Source organism: Solanum dulcamara, chromosome 9, assembly GCF_947179165.1.
Source record: "Solanum dulcamara chromosome 9, daSolDulc1.2, whole genome shotgun sequence".
Lineage (NCBI taxonomy): Eukaryota > Viridiplantae > Streptophyta > Magnoliopsida > Solanales > Solanaceae > Solanum > Solanum dulcamara.
This window is the reverse complement of record NC_077245.1, coordinates 40,992,764-41,016,461: the sequence shown is the minus strand read 5'-3', so window position 1 is coordinate 41,016,461 and position 23,698 is coordinate 40,992,764. Positions and strand designations below refer to the sequence as shown.

General features: G+C 38.0%; 2 protein-coding genes across 3 annotated transcripts in view; both read right to left on the bottom strand.

Moving 5' to 3' along the window:
* Positions 1–315: 315 nt before the first annotated feature.
* Positions 316–23,698, bottom strand: part of LOC129904341 (tubulin-folding cofactor E) — a 41,187-nt gene continuing 17,804 nt past the window's right edge. Inside the window, exons 12-15 of one of the 2 annotated variants that reach the window (XM_055979902.1) lie at positions 9,700–9,791; positions 9,531–9,607; positions 9,372–9,449; positions 316–651 (exon numbers count right to left, since the gene is read on the bottom strand). In XM_055979902.1, coding sequence (XP_055835877.1) covers positions 547–651; positions 9,372–9,449; positions 9,531–9,607; positions 9,700–9,791 — 352 coding nt within the window. In that variant the 3' untranslated portion in view covers positions 316–546. Of the gene's footprint in view, positions 844–9,371; positions 9,450–9,530; positions 9,608–9,699; positions 9,792–23,698 lie in introns of both variants that reach the window. The other variant, XM_055979903.1, reaches the window with a different exon arrangement.
* On the bottom strand, positions 18,102–18,981 carry LOC129904342 (uncharacterized). The gene is made up of 2 exons (XM_055979904.1): positions 18,352–18,981; positions 18,102–18,272 (listed from the first exon to the last, which is right to left on the bottom strand). Exons 1-2 carry the CDS (start codon positions 18,905–18,907, stop codon positions 18,121–18,123), a joined length of 708 nt encoding a protein of 235 aa, XP_055835879.1. The 5' UTR covers positions 18,908–18,981; the 3' UTR covers positions 18,102–18,120.

Sequence of the window (23,698 nt, the reverse complement as noted above, 5' to 3'; positions counted from 1 at the left end):
ATCTAGCCAATGACCAAGGAATTTGTTTTGAGTATCCTCTTGCTATTTCTCAATCTCGACATCTTTCTACTTTATTTTATCCTTCATAAATCAGCACCTGAGATTTTTATTTTAGATATAAAGTTGAGTCATATTTTTCATCTTCACTAAATTGAAAATTGAAAATTATTTTTATTATTTGAAATTATCAGGAATTATTGGTGGACGTGCACCTTATTTCAAAGTAAGCTTGCATTTTGATTCACTTGAGCCTCCCCGCTTCCATTTTTTTTACGTCCTTTCCCTTCTTAAAAACAGTGTTGCAAATTCTGACAGTTATATTGTAGTGTCACAAAAGCATCATCTACATGTATTAGCCAGAAAATCAACCAAACATCCTGCAATCTAGTACAATTACCTTTGAGGGAGATGAAAAGGGAAGGAGGGAGAGAGTCTGCTCATGAAAACATTTTTGGAGCACAAACTTAGAACGAGAGTCAAAAAAGATATTCTCAAATTCCAAGAGTATATTGCGTGACAAAGATTCACTGCAAGTTTTAATATTTCTTATAACATTAACTCTTCTTCCACAAGAATTGTTGATCCATTGCCAACTCCAAAATCAATTAAGGATGTCATATCATCATCAAGCAGTGTTGGTAATGGGGAACCCTGACAAGTCCAAAATAGCCTTTCAACATAAATTCACAAAATTTTAACACCTGCAGTGACTATCATCAAAATATAGAGAACAATTGGACTGAGATCCCCTCCATTTAGTTTTCCTCCATTTTTTCTCAATAGGCTGCTAGATGACTGCCACTTGTATCATATAAATTTTAATGGTGCTGGATTTACATTACCCTACACAAGAACTAATTGTAGTTAAGACATGGATTTAGATATCAGCGATCCCAGCAACCCTTACCATGGCTTAGGTTCCGATATCAAATCACGGACCAAATATTGCATAAAGAAATGGGTTAACAGTTGAAAGCAAAATAATAAGGAATTATTTAATATGTATCAACACATAGTTTATACACCAATCCCACAAACTTAATCATTGATCTTCATGGCAACTTGCATCGTCGCTTTGTCAGGCAGAGAACGCTAAAAAAATTGTGTTTTCATGGCTTTTCATTGTCTATACTCGGGGGCTCAAACTTCAAAGCCAGTTTTCATACTTCCTTCTCATGACACAGAAACCCAAACAATGTCACCCTGGAAGAAATTGAGTTTCTCGATAGGGGTGGACATAATACTGTATATATCGAGCCCAAATTTTAAATATCATGGTTTCAACAATATGGTATACATTTTAAATTCTTTTGGAATTGGGTATCTATAAATAAAATATCAAAATATTGAATATTGTACTAAACTATATAGTTACATAAATAATTCATATATATTATTAAAATACTAACAAATATACAACCTAGTATTAGTACAAAATTAAATGTTAAGACCTTGAAATTTTGACTACTTTATTTTGATTGGGATTTTTTTCCGTATAACTGATTTAAAAAGGAGTGTTTATACTTTCTTTTGCATACATATTTGTACATGTGTAAGGTGTTAACATGTGATATAATTGAGACATTTTTTAAAAATTTATAGTCATAATTCTCTATTATATGAGTATATATAAGTCCAAGTTGAAAAAATTATCGTAATCAATTTACCATACCGCAAAATACACAAATCAAACTTAAAATACATCGAATTAATTTGATATTATATAATATTTTAAAAATTGAACCAAAATTATTAGACTGAAATTTCAAATACCATACCAATCATATCATACCAACCCCTTTCTCTCAATGGCATGTTTCACTACAACATCTCCTTTAGTGATGACTAAGGTAGGGAGTAGCTAATTTAGAGCACCTTCACAGTTTCTGACTTTATTCTATATAACACAATAGAAGAACACTTTCAAATCCTTATAATCCAATTAGTTAGTAACTAACTAGAGAATATGATAATAATAAGAGTGGGTAATACAGCAAGTGAAGGAAGCTTGTGGGGGCGAAACGGAGGGAATTGGGGAAGAACTTGGGATTCTTTGCACCCAAGGCGTAGGAGATGAAAGAGGGGGGAAAGTTAACCATGGTTAAGATACTTTTTGACTAAAAAATCTTGTCCACTAAATTTAAAGTGTGACACATGTCAGATATCTAATACTGAACCGGAGATAAATGGAGCAAAGTATACTGCAGGAGATCCAATCCCCAACATACACATACACAGTTAAATCTACAAGTAAGGTTTGAAAAAAGTAGGAGGTATATAGACCTTACCCCTACCTTTGTGGGATAGAGAAGTTTCAGATCGACTCTAGACTCAAAAGAAGTGTAATCAAAGCACGATTGAAGGAAAATAACGGCAATAAAATAGCAAGATACACACGAAAAATTAAGCAATATGTAGTAGTAAATTGAATAATAAGATACTATGGGACTACCAACTAATCTATCTATACTATATTAAAAGCATGAAGATCCTTAAAATGTTGATTGAACTGTTTGCCCTTCATTAAAACACCATCTTTTAGATATTATCGTCTTTTTACTATTTTCCTCCAAAATAAAAAATTAAATGAAATTATATATTTTTACTAGGTTTGTTTGATGAAAGCCCTAATACAAATAAATAAGATTTTAAAATCACAATTAGCCATAAATATCCTTAAATCTAAATAACCTTCTTCAAACTTATAAATAAATTAAGAAATAAACGCCAAGCAACACTCCAAAACAAAAAAAGCATATAACAACAACCTTCGCCCTCCAATGCCACAGTTTGGGATTTAAGTCCGTGTATGTTTAATGTTGAATGTAACCATTCTTTTTAACTGCAATGAAGGTACTTCCCTTATTTTCTCTTAAATTTATCCACTTTAAATTTCCTTTCTGAATTAAAAAAATTCTTTTCTTTGTGTAATTAGTTTTTTCTTTCACGAATTATATAGCAAATGCTTCTATAAAAGAAGTTATTATTTCATGATTTAGTGATATGGATTTAGTGTATTATTTCATGATTTAGTGATATGGATTTAGTGGTATAACTATCATGTTATTAGCTTTTTGGTATCTCATCCCCAATTTTTTTCTATCGCAACTTTCATATTGTCATCTTTTGCTTTACAATAATCTTTCATGTTATTGTTATTTTGTTACAATTAGTAGTAGTGTTATATTATTATTATACTCATATATAATATAATTCGTTTTTCCTTTATCTTATAGTTTAGAGTGTAATTTTGTGTACTAATATAATTTTGACTTTTGATATCAATGGCTTTTGATATCATATGCACTTCAGTTCTCTCTCTGCGCTTTTGAACTCTCTCTTCAATTTCTCTGCGCTTGCTGCCAAAACCAACAACACCACGAGGTGCGGAACACTCAGGCGAGCAAACCCCAGTTAGATCCTCTGAGATCTGCTCAGCCACACACTGTCACGCGCCGCCAGAAGCCGCAGATCTGCGTCGCCACGCGCCGGCGCGTGTGGCAGTTTTCGACCAGTTTTCGACTTCGTTTTTTCTCCCAGTGTGGTCGCCTCTGCATTCCGAGGCTAACCATATATTTGTATTCAGTGTTTCCCGGCGAGTGAACAGTGATTCCGGCAGTGAACAGTGTTTCCGGCAGTGAACAGGTTTTAGTTACTTGGAGTTGGTACCTCCAATAGCCCATTTCTGATATTTTAGCCTTATAAATATTGCTTGCAGCGCCTAATTAAGTACCTATCTCACTGCTATTAGACTATTGCTAACTTGTGCTATACTATTGATCGTTTGTTTATCTGAGAGTATCCTTTCAGTAGCGTATATCTGCTTTTCTGACTTTAGTGAGCGATGGTAGACGAGGGTCATATTCTCGGTTGGGATCGAGGGCCAGGGTTGGGGGGGCTAAGGGGGCTGAGGGAGCTTCTAGATTGAGAGTAGGGTCTTGGAATATTGGGACTTTATCGGGAAAGTCAATAGAGTTAGTTAAGATTCTTAAGAAGAGGAAGATTAATATAGCTTGCGTCCGAGAGACTAAATGGGTAGGACCTAAAGCTAAGGAGGTGGATGGGTACAAACTTTGGTTTTCGGGCAAGTCGAGATATAGGAATGGAGTAGGAATCTTAGTAGATAGCGAGCTTAGAGATCAGGTGGTAGAGGTTAGAAGGATCAATGATAGGATGATGACGATTAAGTTAGTCGTTGGAGGGCTCACCTTGAACATTATTAGTGCCTACATGCCACAAGTGGGGTTGGACGAGGAGATAAAAAGGCGCTTTTGGGAGGACTTGGACGAAGTGGTGGTCAGTATACCGCCTACTGAGAAGCTATTCATAGGAGGAAATTTCAATGGGCACATTGGGTCTATTTCGACGGGCTATGACGAGGTGCATAGAGGATTTGGCTTCGGGTGCAGAAATGGTGGAGGAGCCTCACTCCTGGATTTCGCAAAAGCTTTTGGATTAATGGTGGCCAACTCGAGTTTCCCAAAAAAGGAGGAGCACTTGGTAACCTTTTGTAGCTCGAGGGCGGCGACGCAAATAGACTTTTTGCTCCTTAGAAAAGATGATAAAAGCCTCTGTAAGGACTGCAAGGTCATATCAAGTGAGAATCTTACGACCCAACATAAGCTATTGGTCATGGACTTGGACATAAGAAGGAAGAAGAAGAAGAGGGTCGTGGATGACCGACCGAGGATTAGGTGGGGTCGTTTGACTCCGTCTAGTGCCCTAGAGATGGGGTAGAAGCTGATGGCTATGGGGGCATGGGATAGTAGGGGGATGCGAGCAGTATTTGGGATAGGACGGCCAGCTGCATTAGGGAAACAGCTAGAGAGGTATTGGGGGTCTCACGAGGACGCCATGGTGGGCACCAAGGGGATTGGTGGTGGAATGGAGAAGTACAGGGAAAGGTAGAAGCAAAGAAGCAGGCATATGTAAAGTTGATAGATAGCAAGGATGACGAAGAGAAGCAAATGAACAGGGAAAAGTATAAGATGGCGAATAAGATGGCGAATAAGAAGGCGAAGATGGCAGTTTCGGCGGCTAAAACGGCAGCCTTTGAACGCCTTTATGCAGAACTAGAGGACAGAGGCGGGGATAAGAAGCTATTTAAGCTTGCCAAGGCGAGATAGAGGAAGGCACGCGACTTGGATCAAGTGAAGTACATCAAGGACGAGGATGGCCAAGTACTGGTACAGGAATCCCGCATTAGACAGAAATGGCAGTCATACTTTCACGAACTCTTGAACGAAGGAAGGGACACAGAATTTGAGTTGGGAGACTTGGAGCACTTGGATAGGCATCGCGACTTTGGGTATTGTAGGAGAATAAAGGTTGAGGAGGTTAAGGGAGCTGTTCGTAGAATGTGCAGGGGAAAAGCAACCGGACCTGACGAGATCCCTGGGGAATTTTGGAAGAATGCAGGTAGGGTAGGATTGGAGTGGCTGACTGCGTTGTTTAATGTCATTTTCAAGACATCGAAGATGCCGGAAGAATGGAGGTGGAGTACAATCATTCCCGTGTACAAGAACAAGGGAGACATTCAAAGCTGCAACAACTATAGAGGTATCAAGCTGTTAAGTCACACTATGAAAGTGTGGGAAAGGGTGATGGAAATGGGGGTGAGGAGAAGTGTGTCTATTTCAGAGAACCAGTTTGGATTCATGCTGGGCGCTCGACTACAGAAGCCATTCATATTGTAAGGAGATTGGTGGAGCAGTATAGGGAGCGAAAGAGGGACTTACACATGATATTCATTGACCTAGAAAAGGCCTATGACAAAGTGCCAAGAGAGGTCCTATGGAGATGCTTGGAGGCGAAATGTATACCTATGGCATACATTAGAGCGATTAAAGACATGTACGATGGAGCTAAGACCAGGGTAAGGACGGTAGGAGGGGACTCGGAGCACTTTCCTGTCACGATGGGGTTGCACCAGGGATCGGCTCTTAGCCCATTTCTATTTGCCCTAGTGATGGATCAATTGACAAGACAAATACAAGGTGAGGTGCCTTGGTGTATGTTGTTCGCGGATGACATAGTCCTAATTGACGAGACTCGCAACGGAGTTAACGACAAGCTGGAGGGCTGGAGATAGACGTTGGAGTCTAAAGGATTTAAATTGAGTAGGACCAAGATAGAATACTTGGAGTGCAGGTTCAGTGGCCTGCCGCGTGAGGCTGACGGGGAAGTGAGGCTTGGTACCCAGGCCATTCAAAAGAAAAGAAGCTTCAAGTATCTTGGGTCTATTATTCATGAAGATGGGGATATCGACGATGATGTTTCACACCGTATTGGTGCAAGGTGGATGAAATGGAGGCTCGCCTCCGGAGTGCTGTGTGACAAGAAAGTTTCATCAAAACTCAAAGGCAAGTTCTACAAAGTGGTGGTTAGACCGACTCTATTGTACGGGCGGAGTGTTGGCCAATCAAGAAACTTCATGTTCAGAAGATGAAAGTTGCGGAAATGCGAATGCTGCAGTGGATGTGTGGGCAGACTAGGATGGATAGAATTAGGAATGAAGATATCCGAGACAAGGTGAGAGTGGCATCGGTGGAGGACAAGATGAGAGAAGCGAGACTGAGATGGTTTGAGCATGTGAAGAGGAGAGACACAGATGCTCTAGTGCGGAGGTGCGAGAGGTTGGCTATGGACGATTTCAGGAGGGGCAAAGGGAGGCCGAAGAAATATTGGAAAGAAGTGATTAGACATGATATGGCACAGTTGCAGCTCACCGAGGACATGACCTTAGATAGGAGGCTGTGGAGGACTCAGACTAAGATAGTGGGCTAGGTGGCTTATCTTTTCTCCATAGTAGTCGTAGTTTTGCTCATTTGTTTATTAACATTTGATTACTGCTTATATTTGTTGGTCCGATTTACTTTGGGTATCCTATTTATCTATATTAGTTAATGCTCCTTTCTTTCCGGTCTTTCCTACCTTGACTTTCTCGCTCTCATTTCTCATATTTTTATATTATTTTCGATATGCTTGGCTCTACTGACCTATGCCTTGTTTTCCTTGTTTCTCCTCTCTTGTTCTTCTCTCTTAAGCCGAGGGTCTTTCGGAAACAGCCGTCCTACCTTTCAAGGTGGGGGTTAGGTCTGCGTGCACTCTACCCTCCTCAGACCCCACATAGTGGAACTATACTGGGCTTGTTGTTGTTGTTGTTGGTCCTTAATTACACTTTTTAATCTTAAATATTTACTTTATTTTTTAAAAGTTTTGTACTTAATAATATAATGTACACAATAATTTATTCTTTAAATATACATTTCATATTAAATAACACAATACACATGTGCAAAGCACGTCCGCTAAACTAGTATTATTAAATAAGGAGAAGATGAGAAGAGGAAAATGACCCCCCACCTCTCCACATAAAAGTATGACAGCAATCGGCTACCTAATATCCTTCTACCCAACTTCTCGACCTTCATACTTCCTATATAAGGTCATATCCTTAGATGAATATGTGTCATGTCATGTCTTATCACCTTTCCTAGTTTTTCTTTGGTCTACCTCTCCATCTTATAACCTATTATACCCAACCTCCCACACCTCGTTACTGGTGTATTCGCGCACATCCTCAACTAAAAAACTATTTAAAAAGAAAATAAGAAACAAAGACACTAGAAAATGAAGAAAGACAAAATCTTATATAGCAGAAAATAAAAAGAAAGACATTATAAAAGGGATCTATATCTCCATCTTCAAAGTTTTCAAGAAACTTTTTCTCAATCTTCTGCTGATTTATGAAGAGCCAAAGCATTCAGTTTTTTTATTATTTTGATAAGCACATCCTTTTTCTTTTATCTCCAATTCTACATAAGACATTGCATAATTGAATATATTTTGACTTATTCGAAGTATATTTTTAAGTTTTTAAAGAAATGATGTTACATTTACTTAATAAAAGAACCACTTTATTGTTTGTTTAATATCAAGACATATAGTAGAAAAAGGAACAACAACAACATACCCGTGAAATCGCACAAGTGAGATCTGAAGAGGGTAGAATGTACGCAGACCTTACCACTAACTTATGGTAGAAAAAGGAAGAGTATATATTTATGCATAGTTAAAAATCGAATAATCAAACCAAACTAAACCTAAACCGATGACAACCAAATAGATAAATATATATTATATTTAGTTTGGTTTGTCTTTAATAATTAAAAAACCAATGAAATTGGTTGTATTTTGGTTTTAACCAAAAACCGAGCCAACCCGAACCGTGAACACCCCTAGGTATGGCTACAATTTGTTATATTAAATTTTGTGCTAAATTTTTTTTTAAGATGATTTTTTTGTGCTAAAAATATGTAATGTACTTTTTAAAATATTGTGCAACTATGTAAAGTACTTAATAATCTATTAAGAGATAATGGATCAAAACCTCCCTAAACAGTCATGTTTTTCTTAGTTTCATACGTAAATCTAGCATAGTTTATGTTACCCCCCTGAATTATAACTTTCAGGTGCTAAACCCCACCTAAACTATGACATTTTTATCAGTTCTATACTTCAACAATGCCTAATTCACGTTACCCCTAATCTATAATTTCCAGGTGCTAAAATCCCCCTGGCTTGACAGATGGCCAAGTGCGTGTAACCACCTCTGTCGAGGCGCGTTAGGGACAAAAAAAGTCATCTACATGGCTTTTACAACGACTAATTAAGTCATGGACTAAGCAAAATAAAGGAAGCAGAAAGAAAAAGAACTTGTGAATATATAAATATGTTCTTCAACCTCTCAAAGTTTAGGACTTTTTTGTTCACAGTACTTGATTCATACTTTTCAACCCCAAGATACAATAAGCTCAAAGATTATAGACTGGAATTACTGTGAAATCGAACAAAATAAGAACAGATCTGCTTCAATTACTCTACGATTCTCAGCAAAATGGGACAAAAGTGATGTCCCTTATGTTTTTCTATTTACCTTTTCTCATCTCCATTTTAACTTTTAATTCATTTTAACTTTTAAGTTTTTTTGTTTCTTTAGTTTTACTTATTTAGTTAGAATTTATGTTATAATTAAAACCATTAATAATCTAAAAGAAATTTGAAAAAAAATAAATAAATAACAAGTGTAATGCCAATGGACATTGTTTTAAAGCTTTTTGGAGGGTGAACACACTTACATAACATATAATGAGCAGGGGGTTTAGCACCTGCTCATAACCTAGGCATAGTTAAGTATGAAACTAATAAGAATGTGATAGTTTACGGGGGTTTAGCACTTGAAAGTTATAGTTCAGGAGGTAACGGAAAGTAGGCATGGTTTAAGTATGAAACTAATAAAAATGTGATAGTTTAGGGGGGTCAGATCCATTATATCATCTATTCATGACATCTAAGTGACTGATACGTACCTCTTCTTGAAGAAACAACTTTGGTTTAACAGATTTTATCTTGAAGAAACTCTCACATAGGATTTTCAGCTTGCCAACCTGAATTGAACCGAGAGATGAGAAGAAACCTTAAATCATAGAGGAATCAAATGATTGTCTATTAAATGAAAAAGATCATACTGTTGTTGTTGCAGGCAGCTTTTTAGTCAATGGGGATTTTTCACCAATTGATGCTGCAACACACTTCAGGGTAATAGCTGCACAGAGGCGAGCATAACCGGTAAGAGCATTTTCTTGAATCAGATTATAAAATCTAATTTTGGAGAAGTTTAGAGTTGACAGTCCATACAAATGAGACTCAATGACATTTTTTGTGGACCTATTGCTCCATTTGCAGCCTTTTCATCCTCAATCCCATGATATTTTTTCAGCTCTGCGTATCTGCACCAATTAACACATACTTTTGAGCACTAGTAAGGGTCCTAGTTAATACTCTCATTTGTTTTCATTAAGATTTAGACATATGAATCTGAATGCACGTCTGAATGATTAAGATGTTTTCTCTAGATCTGAACACTGAATGAGTAACACTGTTTGTTTTTCAACATCTGAATGTACATAATCTATTTATATGTACATAATAAATATACAACTCAAATAAAATTAATTAAATATTTTAAAAAATTAATAAAATAAATTATTATTTGATTAAAAAAATGAAACACTTATACTTTGGTGGAGATAGTTTATTGTAGTGGTGGTGGTGGTAATAGTTGTTGTTAGTGGCTAGTAATGATTGTGGTGAGAGTTGTGAGGGTGGAGGTGGTTGGAGTTGGGGAGACTATCATAATGATTGTGATTGGTAGTAGTGTTTGTGGTTGTAATAATGAAGTTGGTTGATGTTAATATAGTTGGAGGTGTTGATGGTGGTGGCTGAAGAATGTATTGTGGTTGGTGATGTCTTTGTGATAGTTGGCGGCGATGCTAGTGATGATGATGGAGGTAGTTGTAGAAGAGATTGACCATAGTGATGGTAGTTGTTGATACTAGTGGTGGAGGTGACCGAAGAATGTATGATGATAGTTGGCGGCGGTGTTTGTTGTGATGACGGAGTTTTGTTGGTAGTAGAAATTGACTATAGTGGTAGTTAGTGGTGGTGGAGGTGGAGGCAGATATAGAGACGGTAGTGGTGGTAGAAATGGATATAATCATAATGATGGAGGAGGTAATTGTGGTAGTAGCTGACAATAGTAGTTAGCAATGGTGGTAATTGTGATGACAGAGGAGGTTGGCAGTTGACAATGGTGGTGGTTGTGATGACAGAGGTAGTTAGTGGTAGTGGTTGATGATTGTGGATAGAATGATAGTGAATATTATCTACACAAGATTACTTCTTAGTGATATTAAGACTCTGTTCTAGATCTTAATGATTAAATCTTAATGGAAAAAAAAACTTAATGAAAACTAATGCTCTTAGGACCCATGCCTTGGTGTATGTTATTTGCATACGACATAGTATTGGTTGATGAAACGCGAGACAAAGTTAATGCTAGGTTGGAGGTTTGGAGACAGACTTTGGAGTCCAAGGGTTCAGGTTAAGCAGGACCAAAACAGAGCATTTGGAGTGCAAATTAGGTGTTGTCGTAGATGAAGTGGACGTGGAAGTAAAAGTTGCCACACAACCTATTCCCAAGAGAGAAAATTTTAAGTATCTTGAGTCCGTACTCCAGTGTAGTGGGGACATCAATAGTAATGTCACACATTGCATTGGGGCGGCATGAATGAAATGGAAGCTTGCTTCAGGAGTCTTGTGTGATAAGAAGGTACCACCCAATTGTAAGACCCCGAAAGTAAGAGAGTTGGAACGAAGGAAAATTTCAAGGAAAGGATTAACTCAGAGTCTACGTGTTGACCTATGAGTCGTAGGTACTTCTATGAGTCGTAGGAGTGAATCGTAGGACTGATCCTGAGGTTGGAAATTTGACTTAGTGGGGAATTGAGTCTACGAGCCAAGTTACGACTCGTAGAAGGATTGACAAGCTGTAGATAGGACTCATAAAGAAACATCAAAAACTCAGGTTATGCAGGTTTTCAGAAGTTGCAGGACGAGTTGGGTCTACGACCCGTAGACCTTTTGACGAGTCATAGAAGCGAGTAGTAAGAGGAGATCAGAGACTCAGTTTTCAAGGTTTCTCAGACTCAACAGGACAAGTTGTCTGTAGGACTCGTAGACCAAACGACGACTCGTAGAAGCCCATTCGTAAGGTCTGCCAATGGAATTTAATGAGGGGTATTATGGTCCTTTTCCATTTTATGTTCAATGAATCTACACTTTTGGGGGAAAGTTCAGAACCTATAACTACCCAACCTTTCAAAATTCCCTTATTCCAAGTCATTCTCAAAAATTCTTCTAAGGCAAACAAAGGTCTTTTCCTACAATTCAAAGCTAGGGTTTCAAGAACACAAGTCTCCTCTCCAATTTCATAGTTAGATTTACCAAGGTATGTGGGATTTCATTTATGGGTTCCATTCACCGATGAAGTCCCAAGGTTTTCCTCAAAAAACTCATCAATTTCAATTGCTTTCTAACCCTAGATTGATGGTATAGCATTGGGTTGTTTCAATTACACTTTTACATGACCCAGTGATTATTAAAAGCATGATTCTATCTTAATTGCATAATTTCAAGTTGTTTTACAAGTGCCCATGCATAAAGCTAATTTCAATGATGTTCTATCATAGATTATGATTATGAATTTTAATGGTTTCAAAGAAGGCTTTTATGAAAGAAGTTTGAGACTTATGAATGATTGATGAAGATTATAAATGATGTTTCAATGATGTTCAAGAAGTTTATCATGATAAAAGGGTGATAAGGACAATTCTCACACAATCATGATTAAAGGGTGATAAGAACAATTCTCACCATGTTTATGGATTCTTATGAATCAACTAAGTGAATGAGCTACTCTTATGTCTATTTTCATGATGATGCTATTGATAATGTATTAAAGTTTTAATGAATTCCGTTGGGATATTGACTAAGTACCGAGAGGACTTTGAGGTGGGGTTTGGTCCGGCAACCAAAGGTTTGCTACCCAAGAGAATCCTAGTAGCAACCTAAAGTCCCAAACTACGTTGCCCCTGTGGGTTGCTTTTATGGCCTAGCTAGTGGATCCACATATAGCTCATGATGTTAAAGATGTTCTCAAGGAGTTTACCTTGGCAAGTGGTCTGTCTCTTCTCGATGTGGAAGTTACATCAGATTCCATGTTTTAACTTGCATGGTCTTAGATGTCGGTTAAAGGTCTTATCTTACACAAGTTATATGACAAGATGTAAGTTGTACAATGTTGATGATGATGCATTGACCACATGCTTTCAATATGATTTCAAATGCTTTCTAAGTCTTACCTATATTTCATTGCATTGGTCATGCATCCTATGCCATATTGCTTATGCTATATTTCTTGTTCGTGCATATCTCACATACTTAGTACCTTTAATGTACTAACACATATTTTGCCTATATTGTCTCATAATGTAGGGACAGACGATCACGCTATGCATCCTATTTGTGGCTAGAGCTTACTATATTCTAGAGTTGTTTGGTGAGTCCTCATTCATCGAGGACGAGACGTTCTTTCCTATTGTTACTCTTGACTCTTTTATGTTAGGGTGAGCTAGGAGCTTGTCCTAAGCCCCCGTCTAGTTATAGCGGCATGTTTAGACATAGAGTGATGTAGTCCATTCACGGATATTTGACTAGAGTTTCATTTTATCCTTAGACTTCTATGATTGAGATTGTTCTTCCGATTGTTTCAATTATGTTTTGCTTGACCTTATGAATGCAATGTATGCTAAGAGGCTTGGTTGGGATCCTTCGGGTTCCCGATCGCCATGTCACTCTTAGGGTCTAGCTTGGGGTGTGACAAACTTGGTATTAGAGTACAAGGTTTAGGATTGTCCTAGGGAGTCTAACATGATGCCTTAAGTAAAGTCTTGTTCATCGATGTAAAGCGCGTCATATCTATGAATAGGAGGCTATAAGGCATTTCTAGGAAATCTTCACTTCTTCCATGATCTATGTTGTCCGATAGAGTGGTACTTTAAGTCTTTCCCTTCTAATGATTGTTCTTTGCGATTTTCAAAAAATGCATCCATGAAGATACCCCGCCTGAAGGAATGTTGTTGAAGAGGAGCAACAAACTCCAAATGATTCTTTGAATGATGAAGTGACTAATGCCGAGTTCTGAGCGGCCTTCCAAGTGCTTGCTCAAGCTATGACAGCACAAGTAAATCGTGAGGTGGTATCTCCCGTGAACCCAAATGTGGGTACGGCGGGGACAAGGGTTCCTGACTTTATGAAGATGAATCCTCCGGAGTTTTGGGGCTCCAAGGTGGATGAGAATCCGCAAGAATTCGTTGAGAGTATTCCTAAAATTGTGGAGATAATGGGGGTTAGCCCGGTTGAGAGGGTGGAGTTGGCTACTTACCAATTAAAGGGTGTTGCTAGGATTTGGTTTGATCAATGGAAGAGTGAGAGGCCTAGAGAGGCGGGTTTTGTGACTTGGGAAGAATTCAAAGGAGTGTTTCTTGATCGCATTTTCCCATTGGAGTTGAGGGACACCAAGATACAAAAGTTCATCAACCTCAAGCAAGGGAATATGAGTCTGAGGGAGTATGCCCTCAAGTTCACCCAACTGTCAAAGTATGCTCCGTTTATGGTTGCTGACCCAAGAGCTCGTATGAGTAAGTTCATTTCGGGTGTGTCGGATTTGGTGTCCAAGGAATGCAAGACGGCTATGTTGATTTGGGAAATTGATATCTCTAGACTCATGACCCATGCAGAGTAAATAGAGGAAGAGAAGTTAAGGGAGAAAGCTAGAGAGTCCAAAAAGGCAAGGATCGATGGTGGTGATTCCTCTCATGCTAGGTCAGGAATGGTAGGCGTCCTCAATTTCGCCAAAGGTATTCCGATCAAGGTTCTTCAAATGCTCCTACTCCAAGGTTTGACAAAGATAGGGTGCCCAATCCTAAGCCTCAAGGAGGGGTTCCAAATGGCCAAATTATCCCTACATGCAAGAAGTGTGGAAAGAATCACAAGGGAGAGTGTCTAGCAGGATTGAATGTGTGCTATAGGTGTGGCAAGCCGGGTCATCATGCTAAGGAGTGTAGAGGTAAAAAAAGGTCGTCCTCAAGGCCAAGTTGCTCATGGAGGGCAAGTGCAACAAGGTGCCAAAGCTCAACCAAAGGGTGGTCAACGCAATAATCGGTCTTATACTCTTCATGCTAGGCAAGAGGTGGAGGAGACTCCCGATGTTACCAATATGTCATAGGTCTTTCACTATCACATTTATGTCTTACTTGATCCGGGTGCAAATTAGTCTTTTGTTACTCTTTTTGTGGCTATGAGATTTGATGTTAGCCCCAAAATATTATTGGAGCCTTTTTCCGTTTATACTCTCATAGGTGAGTCGGTTGTGGCTAAAAGAGTCTAGAAATTGTCCAATTTTGGTTTTTCACAAAGTTACTGCATATGATCTAGTTGGACTTGATATGACCGATTTCGATGTTATCCCTGGTATGGATTGGCTATATGCATGATATGCTTCTATTGATTGTAGAACCCGTGTGGTTAAGTTTCAATTTCCAAAAGAACCGATCCTAGAATGAAAGGGTAGTAATTTTGTGTTTAAGGGTCAATTCATCTCGTGCCTTAAAGCTCAAAAAATAATTTCCAAGAGGTGCATCTACCGTCTTGTGCGGGTTAGGGATACGAAGCCCCTACACTAAAGTCGGTCTCTATTGTTAATGAGTTTCCGAATGTGTTTTTCGATGATCTATCCGGTGTTCCTCCCGAAAGGAAAATTCACTTCGGCATAGACATTCTTCCCGACACCCAACCTATCTCTATTTCTCCTTACTAAATGGCTCCAGCGGAACTAAAGGAGTTAAAGGATCAATTGAAAGATTTGTTGGATAAGGGTTTTATTAGACCAAGTATATCCCCATGGGGTGCTCCCGTTTTGTTTGTTAGAAAGAAGGATGGTTTGTTTCCTATGTGTATCGACTACCGACAATTAAATAAAGTAACCATCAAGAATAAGTATCCAATTCCAAGCATAGAAGATTTGTTTAACCAATTGCAAGGAGCAAGCTACTTCTCTAAAATTGATCTCCGATCTGATTATCACCAATTAGGGGCAAGGGAGTGTGATATTTCCAAAACGCCGTTCCGAACAAGGTATGGCCATTTTGAATTTCTAGTTATGTCCTTTGGACTAACCAATGTCCCCGCGCCTTCATGGACTTGATGAATAGGTGTTCGAGCAATATTTGGTCATTCGTGATTGTGTTTATTGATGATATTTTGATTTATTCCTCGAATGAGGAGGAGCATGCCAATCACTTGAAGATTGTGTTGTAAACTTTAACAAACAAACAATTATTTGCCAAGTTTAATAAGTGCGAATTTTGGCTAAGGAAAGTTGCATTTCTCGACCATGTGGTATTTGGTGATGGAATTAAGTTTGATCCAAAAAAACGGAGGCGGTGAAGAATTGACCTAGACCATTGTCTCCTTCGGATATTAAAAGTTTTTTAGGCCTAGCCGGATATTATAGAAGATTTGTTGAAGGGTTTTCATCAATCTCTTCGCCTTTGACCAAGTTGACCCAAAAGAAAGTGAAGTTCCAATGGTTGAAAGCATGCAACAAGAGTTTTCAAGAGTTGAAAAATCGTCTTAATACCCCTCCTATTTTGATTTTATCGGAAGGGTCCGATGGTTTTGCTGTGTATTGTGATACCTCAAGGCTTGGACTTGGTTGTGTGTTGATGCAATATGGTAACTTAAGGTTAGTCTATGCTTCTAGGCAACTTAAGGTGCATGAAAGAAACTATCCAAATCATGACTTGGAACTAGTGGCGATTGTGTTTGCTTTGAAAATTTAGAAACACCATCTTTATGGTGTCCATGTGGATGTGTTCACCGATCACAAGAGCTTGCAATATGTGTTTAAGCAAAAGGACTTGACCCTTCGACAAAAGAGGTGGCTCGAAATGTTGAAGGACTATGATATGAGTGTATTGTACCATATAGTGTTGCCCATGTTGAAGAGGGCAAGAAGGAATTGGTTAAGGATGTGCATAGATTAGCCCGTTTAGGTGTTCGTTTGGTTAATTCAAATGATGGTGGTGTTTTTGTTCAAAACAGTTCGAAATCATTTCTTGTGGCGGATGTTAAAGTTAAACAAGATAATGATCCGGTGTTGGTTGAATTGAAGAAGTTGATTGCCGAAAAAACCATTGAGGCTTTCTCCCAAGGGGGAGATGGAGTACTTCGTTACCAAGGTCATTTGTGTTTGCCTAATGTTGATGATCTAAGGAATTTGATATTAGATGAGGCCCATGGTTCTCGGTATTCAATCCATCCGGGATCCACCAAGATGTATCGTGATTTGAGGAAAATATATTGGTGGAATGGCATGAAGAAGGACATAGCAGAATTCGTGGTGGTGTCATAATTGTCAACAAGTGAATGTTGAGCATCAAAAGCTGGGAGGTTTAGCTCAAGACATTGAGATTCCTACTTGAAAGTGGGAAGATGTGAATATGGACTTTGTGACGGGTTTGCCTCGTACTAAGAGACAACATGATTCTATTTGGGTTGTTGTGGATCGAATGACTAAGTCAGCACATTTTCTACCGGTGAAGACTTCTTATAGTGCCGAAGATTATGACAAGTTGTATATTCATGAGTTGGTAAGACTTCATGATGTCCCTATGTCTATTATATCATATCGAGGTACTCAATTCCTTCACATTTTTGAAAGTCATTTCAAAAGGGTCTTGGTACGAAAGTTAAGTTAAGCACCTCTTTCCACCCTCAAACCGATGGTCAAGCCGAAAGAACGATTCAAACATTGGAGGATATGTTGAGGGTGTATGTCATTGATTTCAAAGGAAGTTGGGATGAGCATCTATCGTTGATTGAGTTTGCCTACAACAATAGCTATCACTCTACCACAGTGTTTTGAGAAGCGAGAAGCGGAAAAAAACGACGGGGGCTCGCTTCACAGAAGCGAGAACCGTGAAGCGAAGTGCATGCTTTTTTCAGAAAAAGCGTTATTTAGTATAAAAATATAAAATATAAAATATGCATAGATAAATAATCAAGAACTCAAAAGACTTAGATTACAAAGGAACTAGATAGTCAATAATCCTCATAAGTAACAACATATAAAGCAAATGCATAACCAAATCACAAAGAGAGCAAAATCCTATTCTTCAACAAGATCCTCAAACTCTTGAAGTGCCATCAACAAGGGTTCTACTTCTACTTGGTCCTCATCTTCTTCCTCATCGGAGGACTCATCAACAAGAGTTCTACTTCTATTTGAACATGAACTTGAACCTGTAGCTACTCTTTTTTCCTTTCCCATGTACTCCCCCTAAAACCATAAATATTCTCCTTCACACCACTAGCCGTAGCAACATCACCATAAGTGAGACCTTCTCCTTCATATACTTCTTCATCTTCATGATTTTGGGGTGCTCCAGTTAACCATTCATTTGCATCATCAATATTATCCAACAAAATTGGATCGATGGTATTGCGAGCATTGTAGCGACGTACCAATGTTCTATTATATTTGATGAACAATAGATCATTCAGGCGTTTTAACTCAAGCCTGTTTCTCTTTTTAGTATGAATCGGCATAGAATTCGTAGAAAGTAATGGGAGGACTTTGGACAATTAAGATGCCATTTAATTTATTAATAACGTAACATAGGTTCTCACATGTTCATACACGCTCCAATTTCTCTCGCAATCGGATAAGCTACAAGTTAAACTTTGCACTCTAATAGCAAATTGTTGCAAGTTTGGGACATTATGACCATATTGCATCCACCATTCAACTGTAGAAGAATTATTTTAAAAGTTAATACGTAATAACTTAAAGTTAAAGCTCTAACAGTTAAATGCTGAAATGCTCACCTGGTGACCTTAAGGTTCTAGCTCTAATGGCCGACTCAATTCCAAGTAGCCCATCAGCTTTCATGTACACACCAAGCTCATCCCTTATTTTGACTTGCAAAGTTTTATCTAGGATTATCCTCTCAACACATGCATGATATCCCAACCACACTTCTTCGGTTAAAGTCTTCATCTCATTATTTTTATAATAGAGCCCCGGGTTCAAAATATGCCCAGTTGCATGTAAAGGTTGATGAAGTTGATCCGTCCACCTTGCATCAATGATTTTGAAAACATTCATACATTTCCTTTCATCATAATTGAATGTCTTTTCAATACTTTCTTTGGCCCTATCCATGGCTTCATAAATGTAGCCCATTGGTGGTTTTTTCTCCCCATCCACCATACGAAGTACATTAACTAAAGGACCACCAACTCTAAGTGCTTGAACAGTGTCATTCCAAAAATATGGACTAATGATGTGTCTCGCAACTTTTTTCCAAAGAGTTTCCTTTGCATAGACACTTTCATTCCATTCAGTGGACATAAACAAGGTTCTCAGATTTTTCTTTTGCATATAAAAACTATGCAATGTCAAAAAAGCTGTTGCGAATCTTGTCTTAGCAGGTTTTACCAAGTTTCTTTACTTTGTGTATCTCCTCATCATATTCAACAACAGTGCCCTTTGACTAATATAAGAATGTATCTTAACAGCCTTGCCAAAAACTATTCAAAACAATTTAATAGTTAATAAGTAAGAAAACTAACATGAAGATTACAAAAGAACATTAAATATCAAGACTCAAGTTCACCTGTAGAATACAGAGCCTCTTTGAAACTGTCACCAAACATCAAGTTGATACTGTGAGCAGCACAAGGAGTCCAGAAAATATGCGGGAACACTCCCTTCAACATGTCACCCACTTTTTTGTTCTCATTTGCATTATCAGTCACAACTTGTACCACATTTTCCTTGCCTATTTTCAAGATAGTCTTCTCAAACAAGTTAAACATCTTATTAGAATCAGTAGAAGAGTCACTAGCATCATGAGATTCAAGGAACACACTCCCTTTTGGAGAATTCACCAAAACATTGATGATCATTTTCCCATTCCTTGTTGTCCATTTATCCATCAAAATGGAACAACCATACATTTTCCATTGAACCTTATGATCTTCTACAATTTTGTTTGTCTTTTCCACCTCTTTTTTTAAACAAGGAACTCTTACCTCATGATAGGTGGGGGGCTTTATTCCAGGGCCATATTGGCCTACTGCCTCAATGAATTCACCAAAACATTCGGTGTAGTTAACACAATTGAAAGGCAATCCTGCATCATACATCCACCTAGCAAAAGCAGATACAGCACGATCCCGTAAAATCTTGCTAGAAGCCTCTAGATCAATAGGTCTACCTTTTCTCTTTTCATTTGGTTTTTGCGAGAAATAGAGATTAAGAGGACCTTTGACATTGCTAGCGGTGGATGACCCACTTTCACTAATTGAAGGTTTCTTTTTTGAGGGAGGCCCCATTGGCATATTCACTTCAACTTCATCATCCATTTCATCATCGTCAACAAGATTAACCATGGATGCTTCAGGATTTATTTGAGTTTTAAATTCATTTTTTTTCGTAAAATACTCTTTTATTTCTTCCTTCACACTATTCGGGACCTTTGGACACACTTTAACATCTTTATAACCACCAATAAGATGCTTCTTGTGACGAAATATTCTGCCATTATATGTCATATCACAAAAAACACATTTGATTTTTGTGTTACTTCTCATGGCAATTCCATATGCCCAAGATGGATCTCTTTTTTGTGCCATTAAGAAAATACAACTTACTACAAAGAAAAAATAGAATAATAATTCAGTCACACAAGTCAAATTGTCAAAATAATAACAAAGCAGCTGCAGCAAAATTAAAAGAGCAGCTGCATCAAAATTAAAAAAAAATAATAAAGCAGCTAGACTATGAAAAAAAAACAGAGCATATGCTTTATCTTTAAAAAAATGGCCAAACTGCTGAATAAAACTTGAAAAAAATAATTCTTCGCAGACGGCAGTTGCGCAGAAATAGAAAAAGAAGAAAAGAAGAAGAGATGAAGAGAAGAAGAGAAGAACATCGCAGCAGTTGCACAGACGGTAGCACTGCTGAATGGAAATAAAAATAGAAATAGAAAAAGAAGAAGAGAAGAAGAGAAGAAGAAAAACTAACCTAGTTGAACTGTCGAAGTTGAACTATTGAAGTTGAAGAAGAAGTCGCAGCAGCTTGGAACAATTAATGGTAAGTTTTACATATTTTAAAAAAAAAAAAACTTAGTGCCGCTTTTTCCAAAAAAAGCGAGCTTTTTTCTCGTTTCTAGATAAAGCGTGCCTCTCGCTTCTCCCATGAAGTGCACGCTTTTCTGAAATCGCTTCGCTTCACGGTGTTGAAGCGCTAGTGCCTCGCTTCACGCTTAAAGCAAGCGCTTCGGCGCTTTTCACAATGACTCCTTTTGAAGCTTTGTATGGGAGGAGGTGTAGGTCCCCGTGGGATGGTTTGAAGTGGGTGAGATGGCATTGATTGGTCCCGATTTAGTTTTGGATGCCATGGAGAAGGTGAGGCTCATAAGAGAGAGGTTGAAGACAGCTCAAAGTCGCCAAAAGTCCTATTCGGACATTAGGAAAAGAGACCTTGAATTTGATGTGGATGATTGAGTCTATTTGAAGGTTTCACCCATAAAGGGTGTGATGCACTTTGGTAAGAAGGGGAAATTGAGTCGTAGGTATGTTGGACGCTAAAGATATTGAAGCATATTGGCAAGGTGGCATATGAGTTAGACTTGTCGTTTGAGTTGGCAATGGTTCATCCGGTGTTTCATGTGTCGATGTTGAGGAAGTTTGTGGGTGATCTCAATTCTATTGTACCATTAGAAAATGTGAGTGTTGAAGAAAATTTGACTTCTGAAGAGGTTCCGGTGGAAATTCTAGACCGACAAGTGAAGAGTTTAAGAAACAAAGAGGTTGCATCCGTCAAAGTATTGTGGAGAAATCAATAGATAGAGAATGCTACATGGGAAGCGGAAGGGGACATGATAAAGCGATATCCGTACCTCTTTCCTTCCTCTCAAGCTTAAGGTATTAGGTCGTTCTTGCTCAAATCGCCTAAATTCCTACGTTTCAGTTTTTCCTATGTCTTTCATATGCATGCATGTTCATGAAGATCGATTTTATAGTCATGTTTTAAGCTAAGTTTGAAAATCTCATGTTCTATGCATTTTGATGTGTCGTTACATTCATGTCAGTGTTATCAAAGGCGAAAAGCGCAAAAAAGCTCTAAGGTTTGTTGGGGCTTTAAGCGCAAATAAAGCGTGTGCTTTAATGAAAAAAGGCACAACGGGACAAAAAAATACAAATATATATATATATATATATATATATATATTTAGTCCAAGACTAATGATTATAAACATGAATGACAAATATATGACCAAAGAAATTGAAAAAAAACTATGATAAAGTGAAATATCATTTCGTTAGTGTCATTTCTTTAAAAGAGGCTCATTGGCAAGGAAAAGTTTGCCTTAGAACCTTACTGACGACACTAAAGCGCACATAAAGCGAGGGGAAGCGCTCAACACGTTTTGAGCCTCGCTTTAGGGCTTAAGCGCACTTAAAGCGCACCTTTGACTACACTGATTCATGTTGGGTTGCTAGTCCTCTTCCCGTGACCTTTCTATGCCAGTTGAATCACATTCGAGGACGAATGTTCCCAAGGGAGGAGATATTGTAAGACCCCGGAAGTTGGAGAGTTGGAACAAAGGAAAATTTCAAGAAAAGGACTGACTCAGAGTCTACGAGTTGACCTATGAGCCGTAGGTACTTCTACGAGTCATAGGAGTGACTCGTAGGACTGATGTTAAGGTTGGGAATATGACTAAGTGGCGAAGTGAGACTACAAGCCAAGTTACGACTCGTAGAAGGATTGACGAGTTGTAGATAGGACTCGTAAAGAAACTTCAAAAACTCAGGTTTTGCAGGTTTTCAGAAGTTGCAAGATGATTTGGGTCTACGATCCGTAGACCTTTTGACGAATCGTAGAAGGGAGTCGTAAGAGGAGATTAGAGACTCAATTTTTAGGGTTCCGCAAACTCAACAGGACGAGTCGTTTGTACGACTCATAGACCAAACGACGACTCGTAGAAGCCCATTTGTAGGGTTGCCTATGGAATTTAATAAGGGGTATTATGGTCCTTTTCTGTTTTATGTTCAATTAATCCAAACACTTTTGAGGGAAAGTTCAAAACCTATAACTACCCAACCCTTCAAAATACCACATATTCCAAGTCATTCTCAAAATTCCTCTAAGGCAATCAAGGGTTTTCTCTCGAGGTCATCTCTTACAATTCAAAGCTAGGGTTTCAAGAACATAAGTCTCCTCTCCAATTTCAGAGTTAGATTCACTAAGGTATGTGGGATTTCATTCATGAGTTTCATTCACCCATGAAGTCCCCAGGTTTTCCTCAAAAATCTCCTCAATTTCAATTGATTTCTAACCCTACATTAATATTATTGCATTAGGTTGTTTCAATTATGCTTTTACTTGACCCAATAATTATTAAAAGCATGATTCTATCTTAATTGCATAATTTCAAGTTGTTTTACAAGTGCCCATGCATAAAGCTAATTTCAATGATGATTTCTATGGATTTTGATTATGATTTTCAATGGTTTCATAGAAGGCTTTTATGAAAGAAGTTCGAGACTTATGAATGATTGATGAATGTTATAAATGATGTTGCAATGATGTTCAAGAAGTTTATTATGGTGTGATAAGGACAATTCTCACAAAATCATAATTAAAGGGTAATAAGGACAATTCTCACAAAGTTTATGGATTCTTATAAATCAACTAAGTTAATAAGATACTCTTATGTCTATTTTCATAATGATGCTATTGATAATGTATTAATGTTAATGTATTAATGTTTTAATGTTGGGATATTGACTAAGCACCGAGAGAACTTTTAGATGGGGTTCTGTCCGTCAACCAAAGGTTTGTTACCCAAGGGAATCCTAGTAGCAACTAAAATCCCAAACTACGTTGACCCCATAGGTTGCCTTTATGGCCTAGCTAGTGGATCCACACATAGCTCATGATGTTAAAGATGTTCTCAAGGAGTTTACCTTGGCAAGTGGTCTCTCTCTTCTCGATGTGGGAGTTACATCGAATTTCATGTTTAAACTCGCATGGTCTTAGATATCGGTTAAAGGTCTTATCCCACACAAGTTATATGACATGATGTAAGTTTTACTATGATGATAATGATGCATTGACCACAAGCTTTCAATATGATTTCAAATGCTTTCTAAGTCTTAA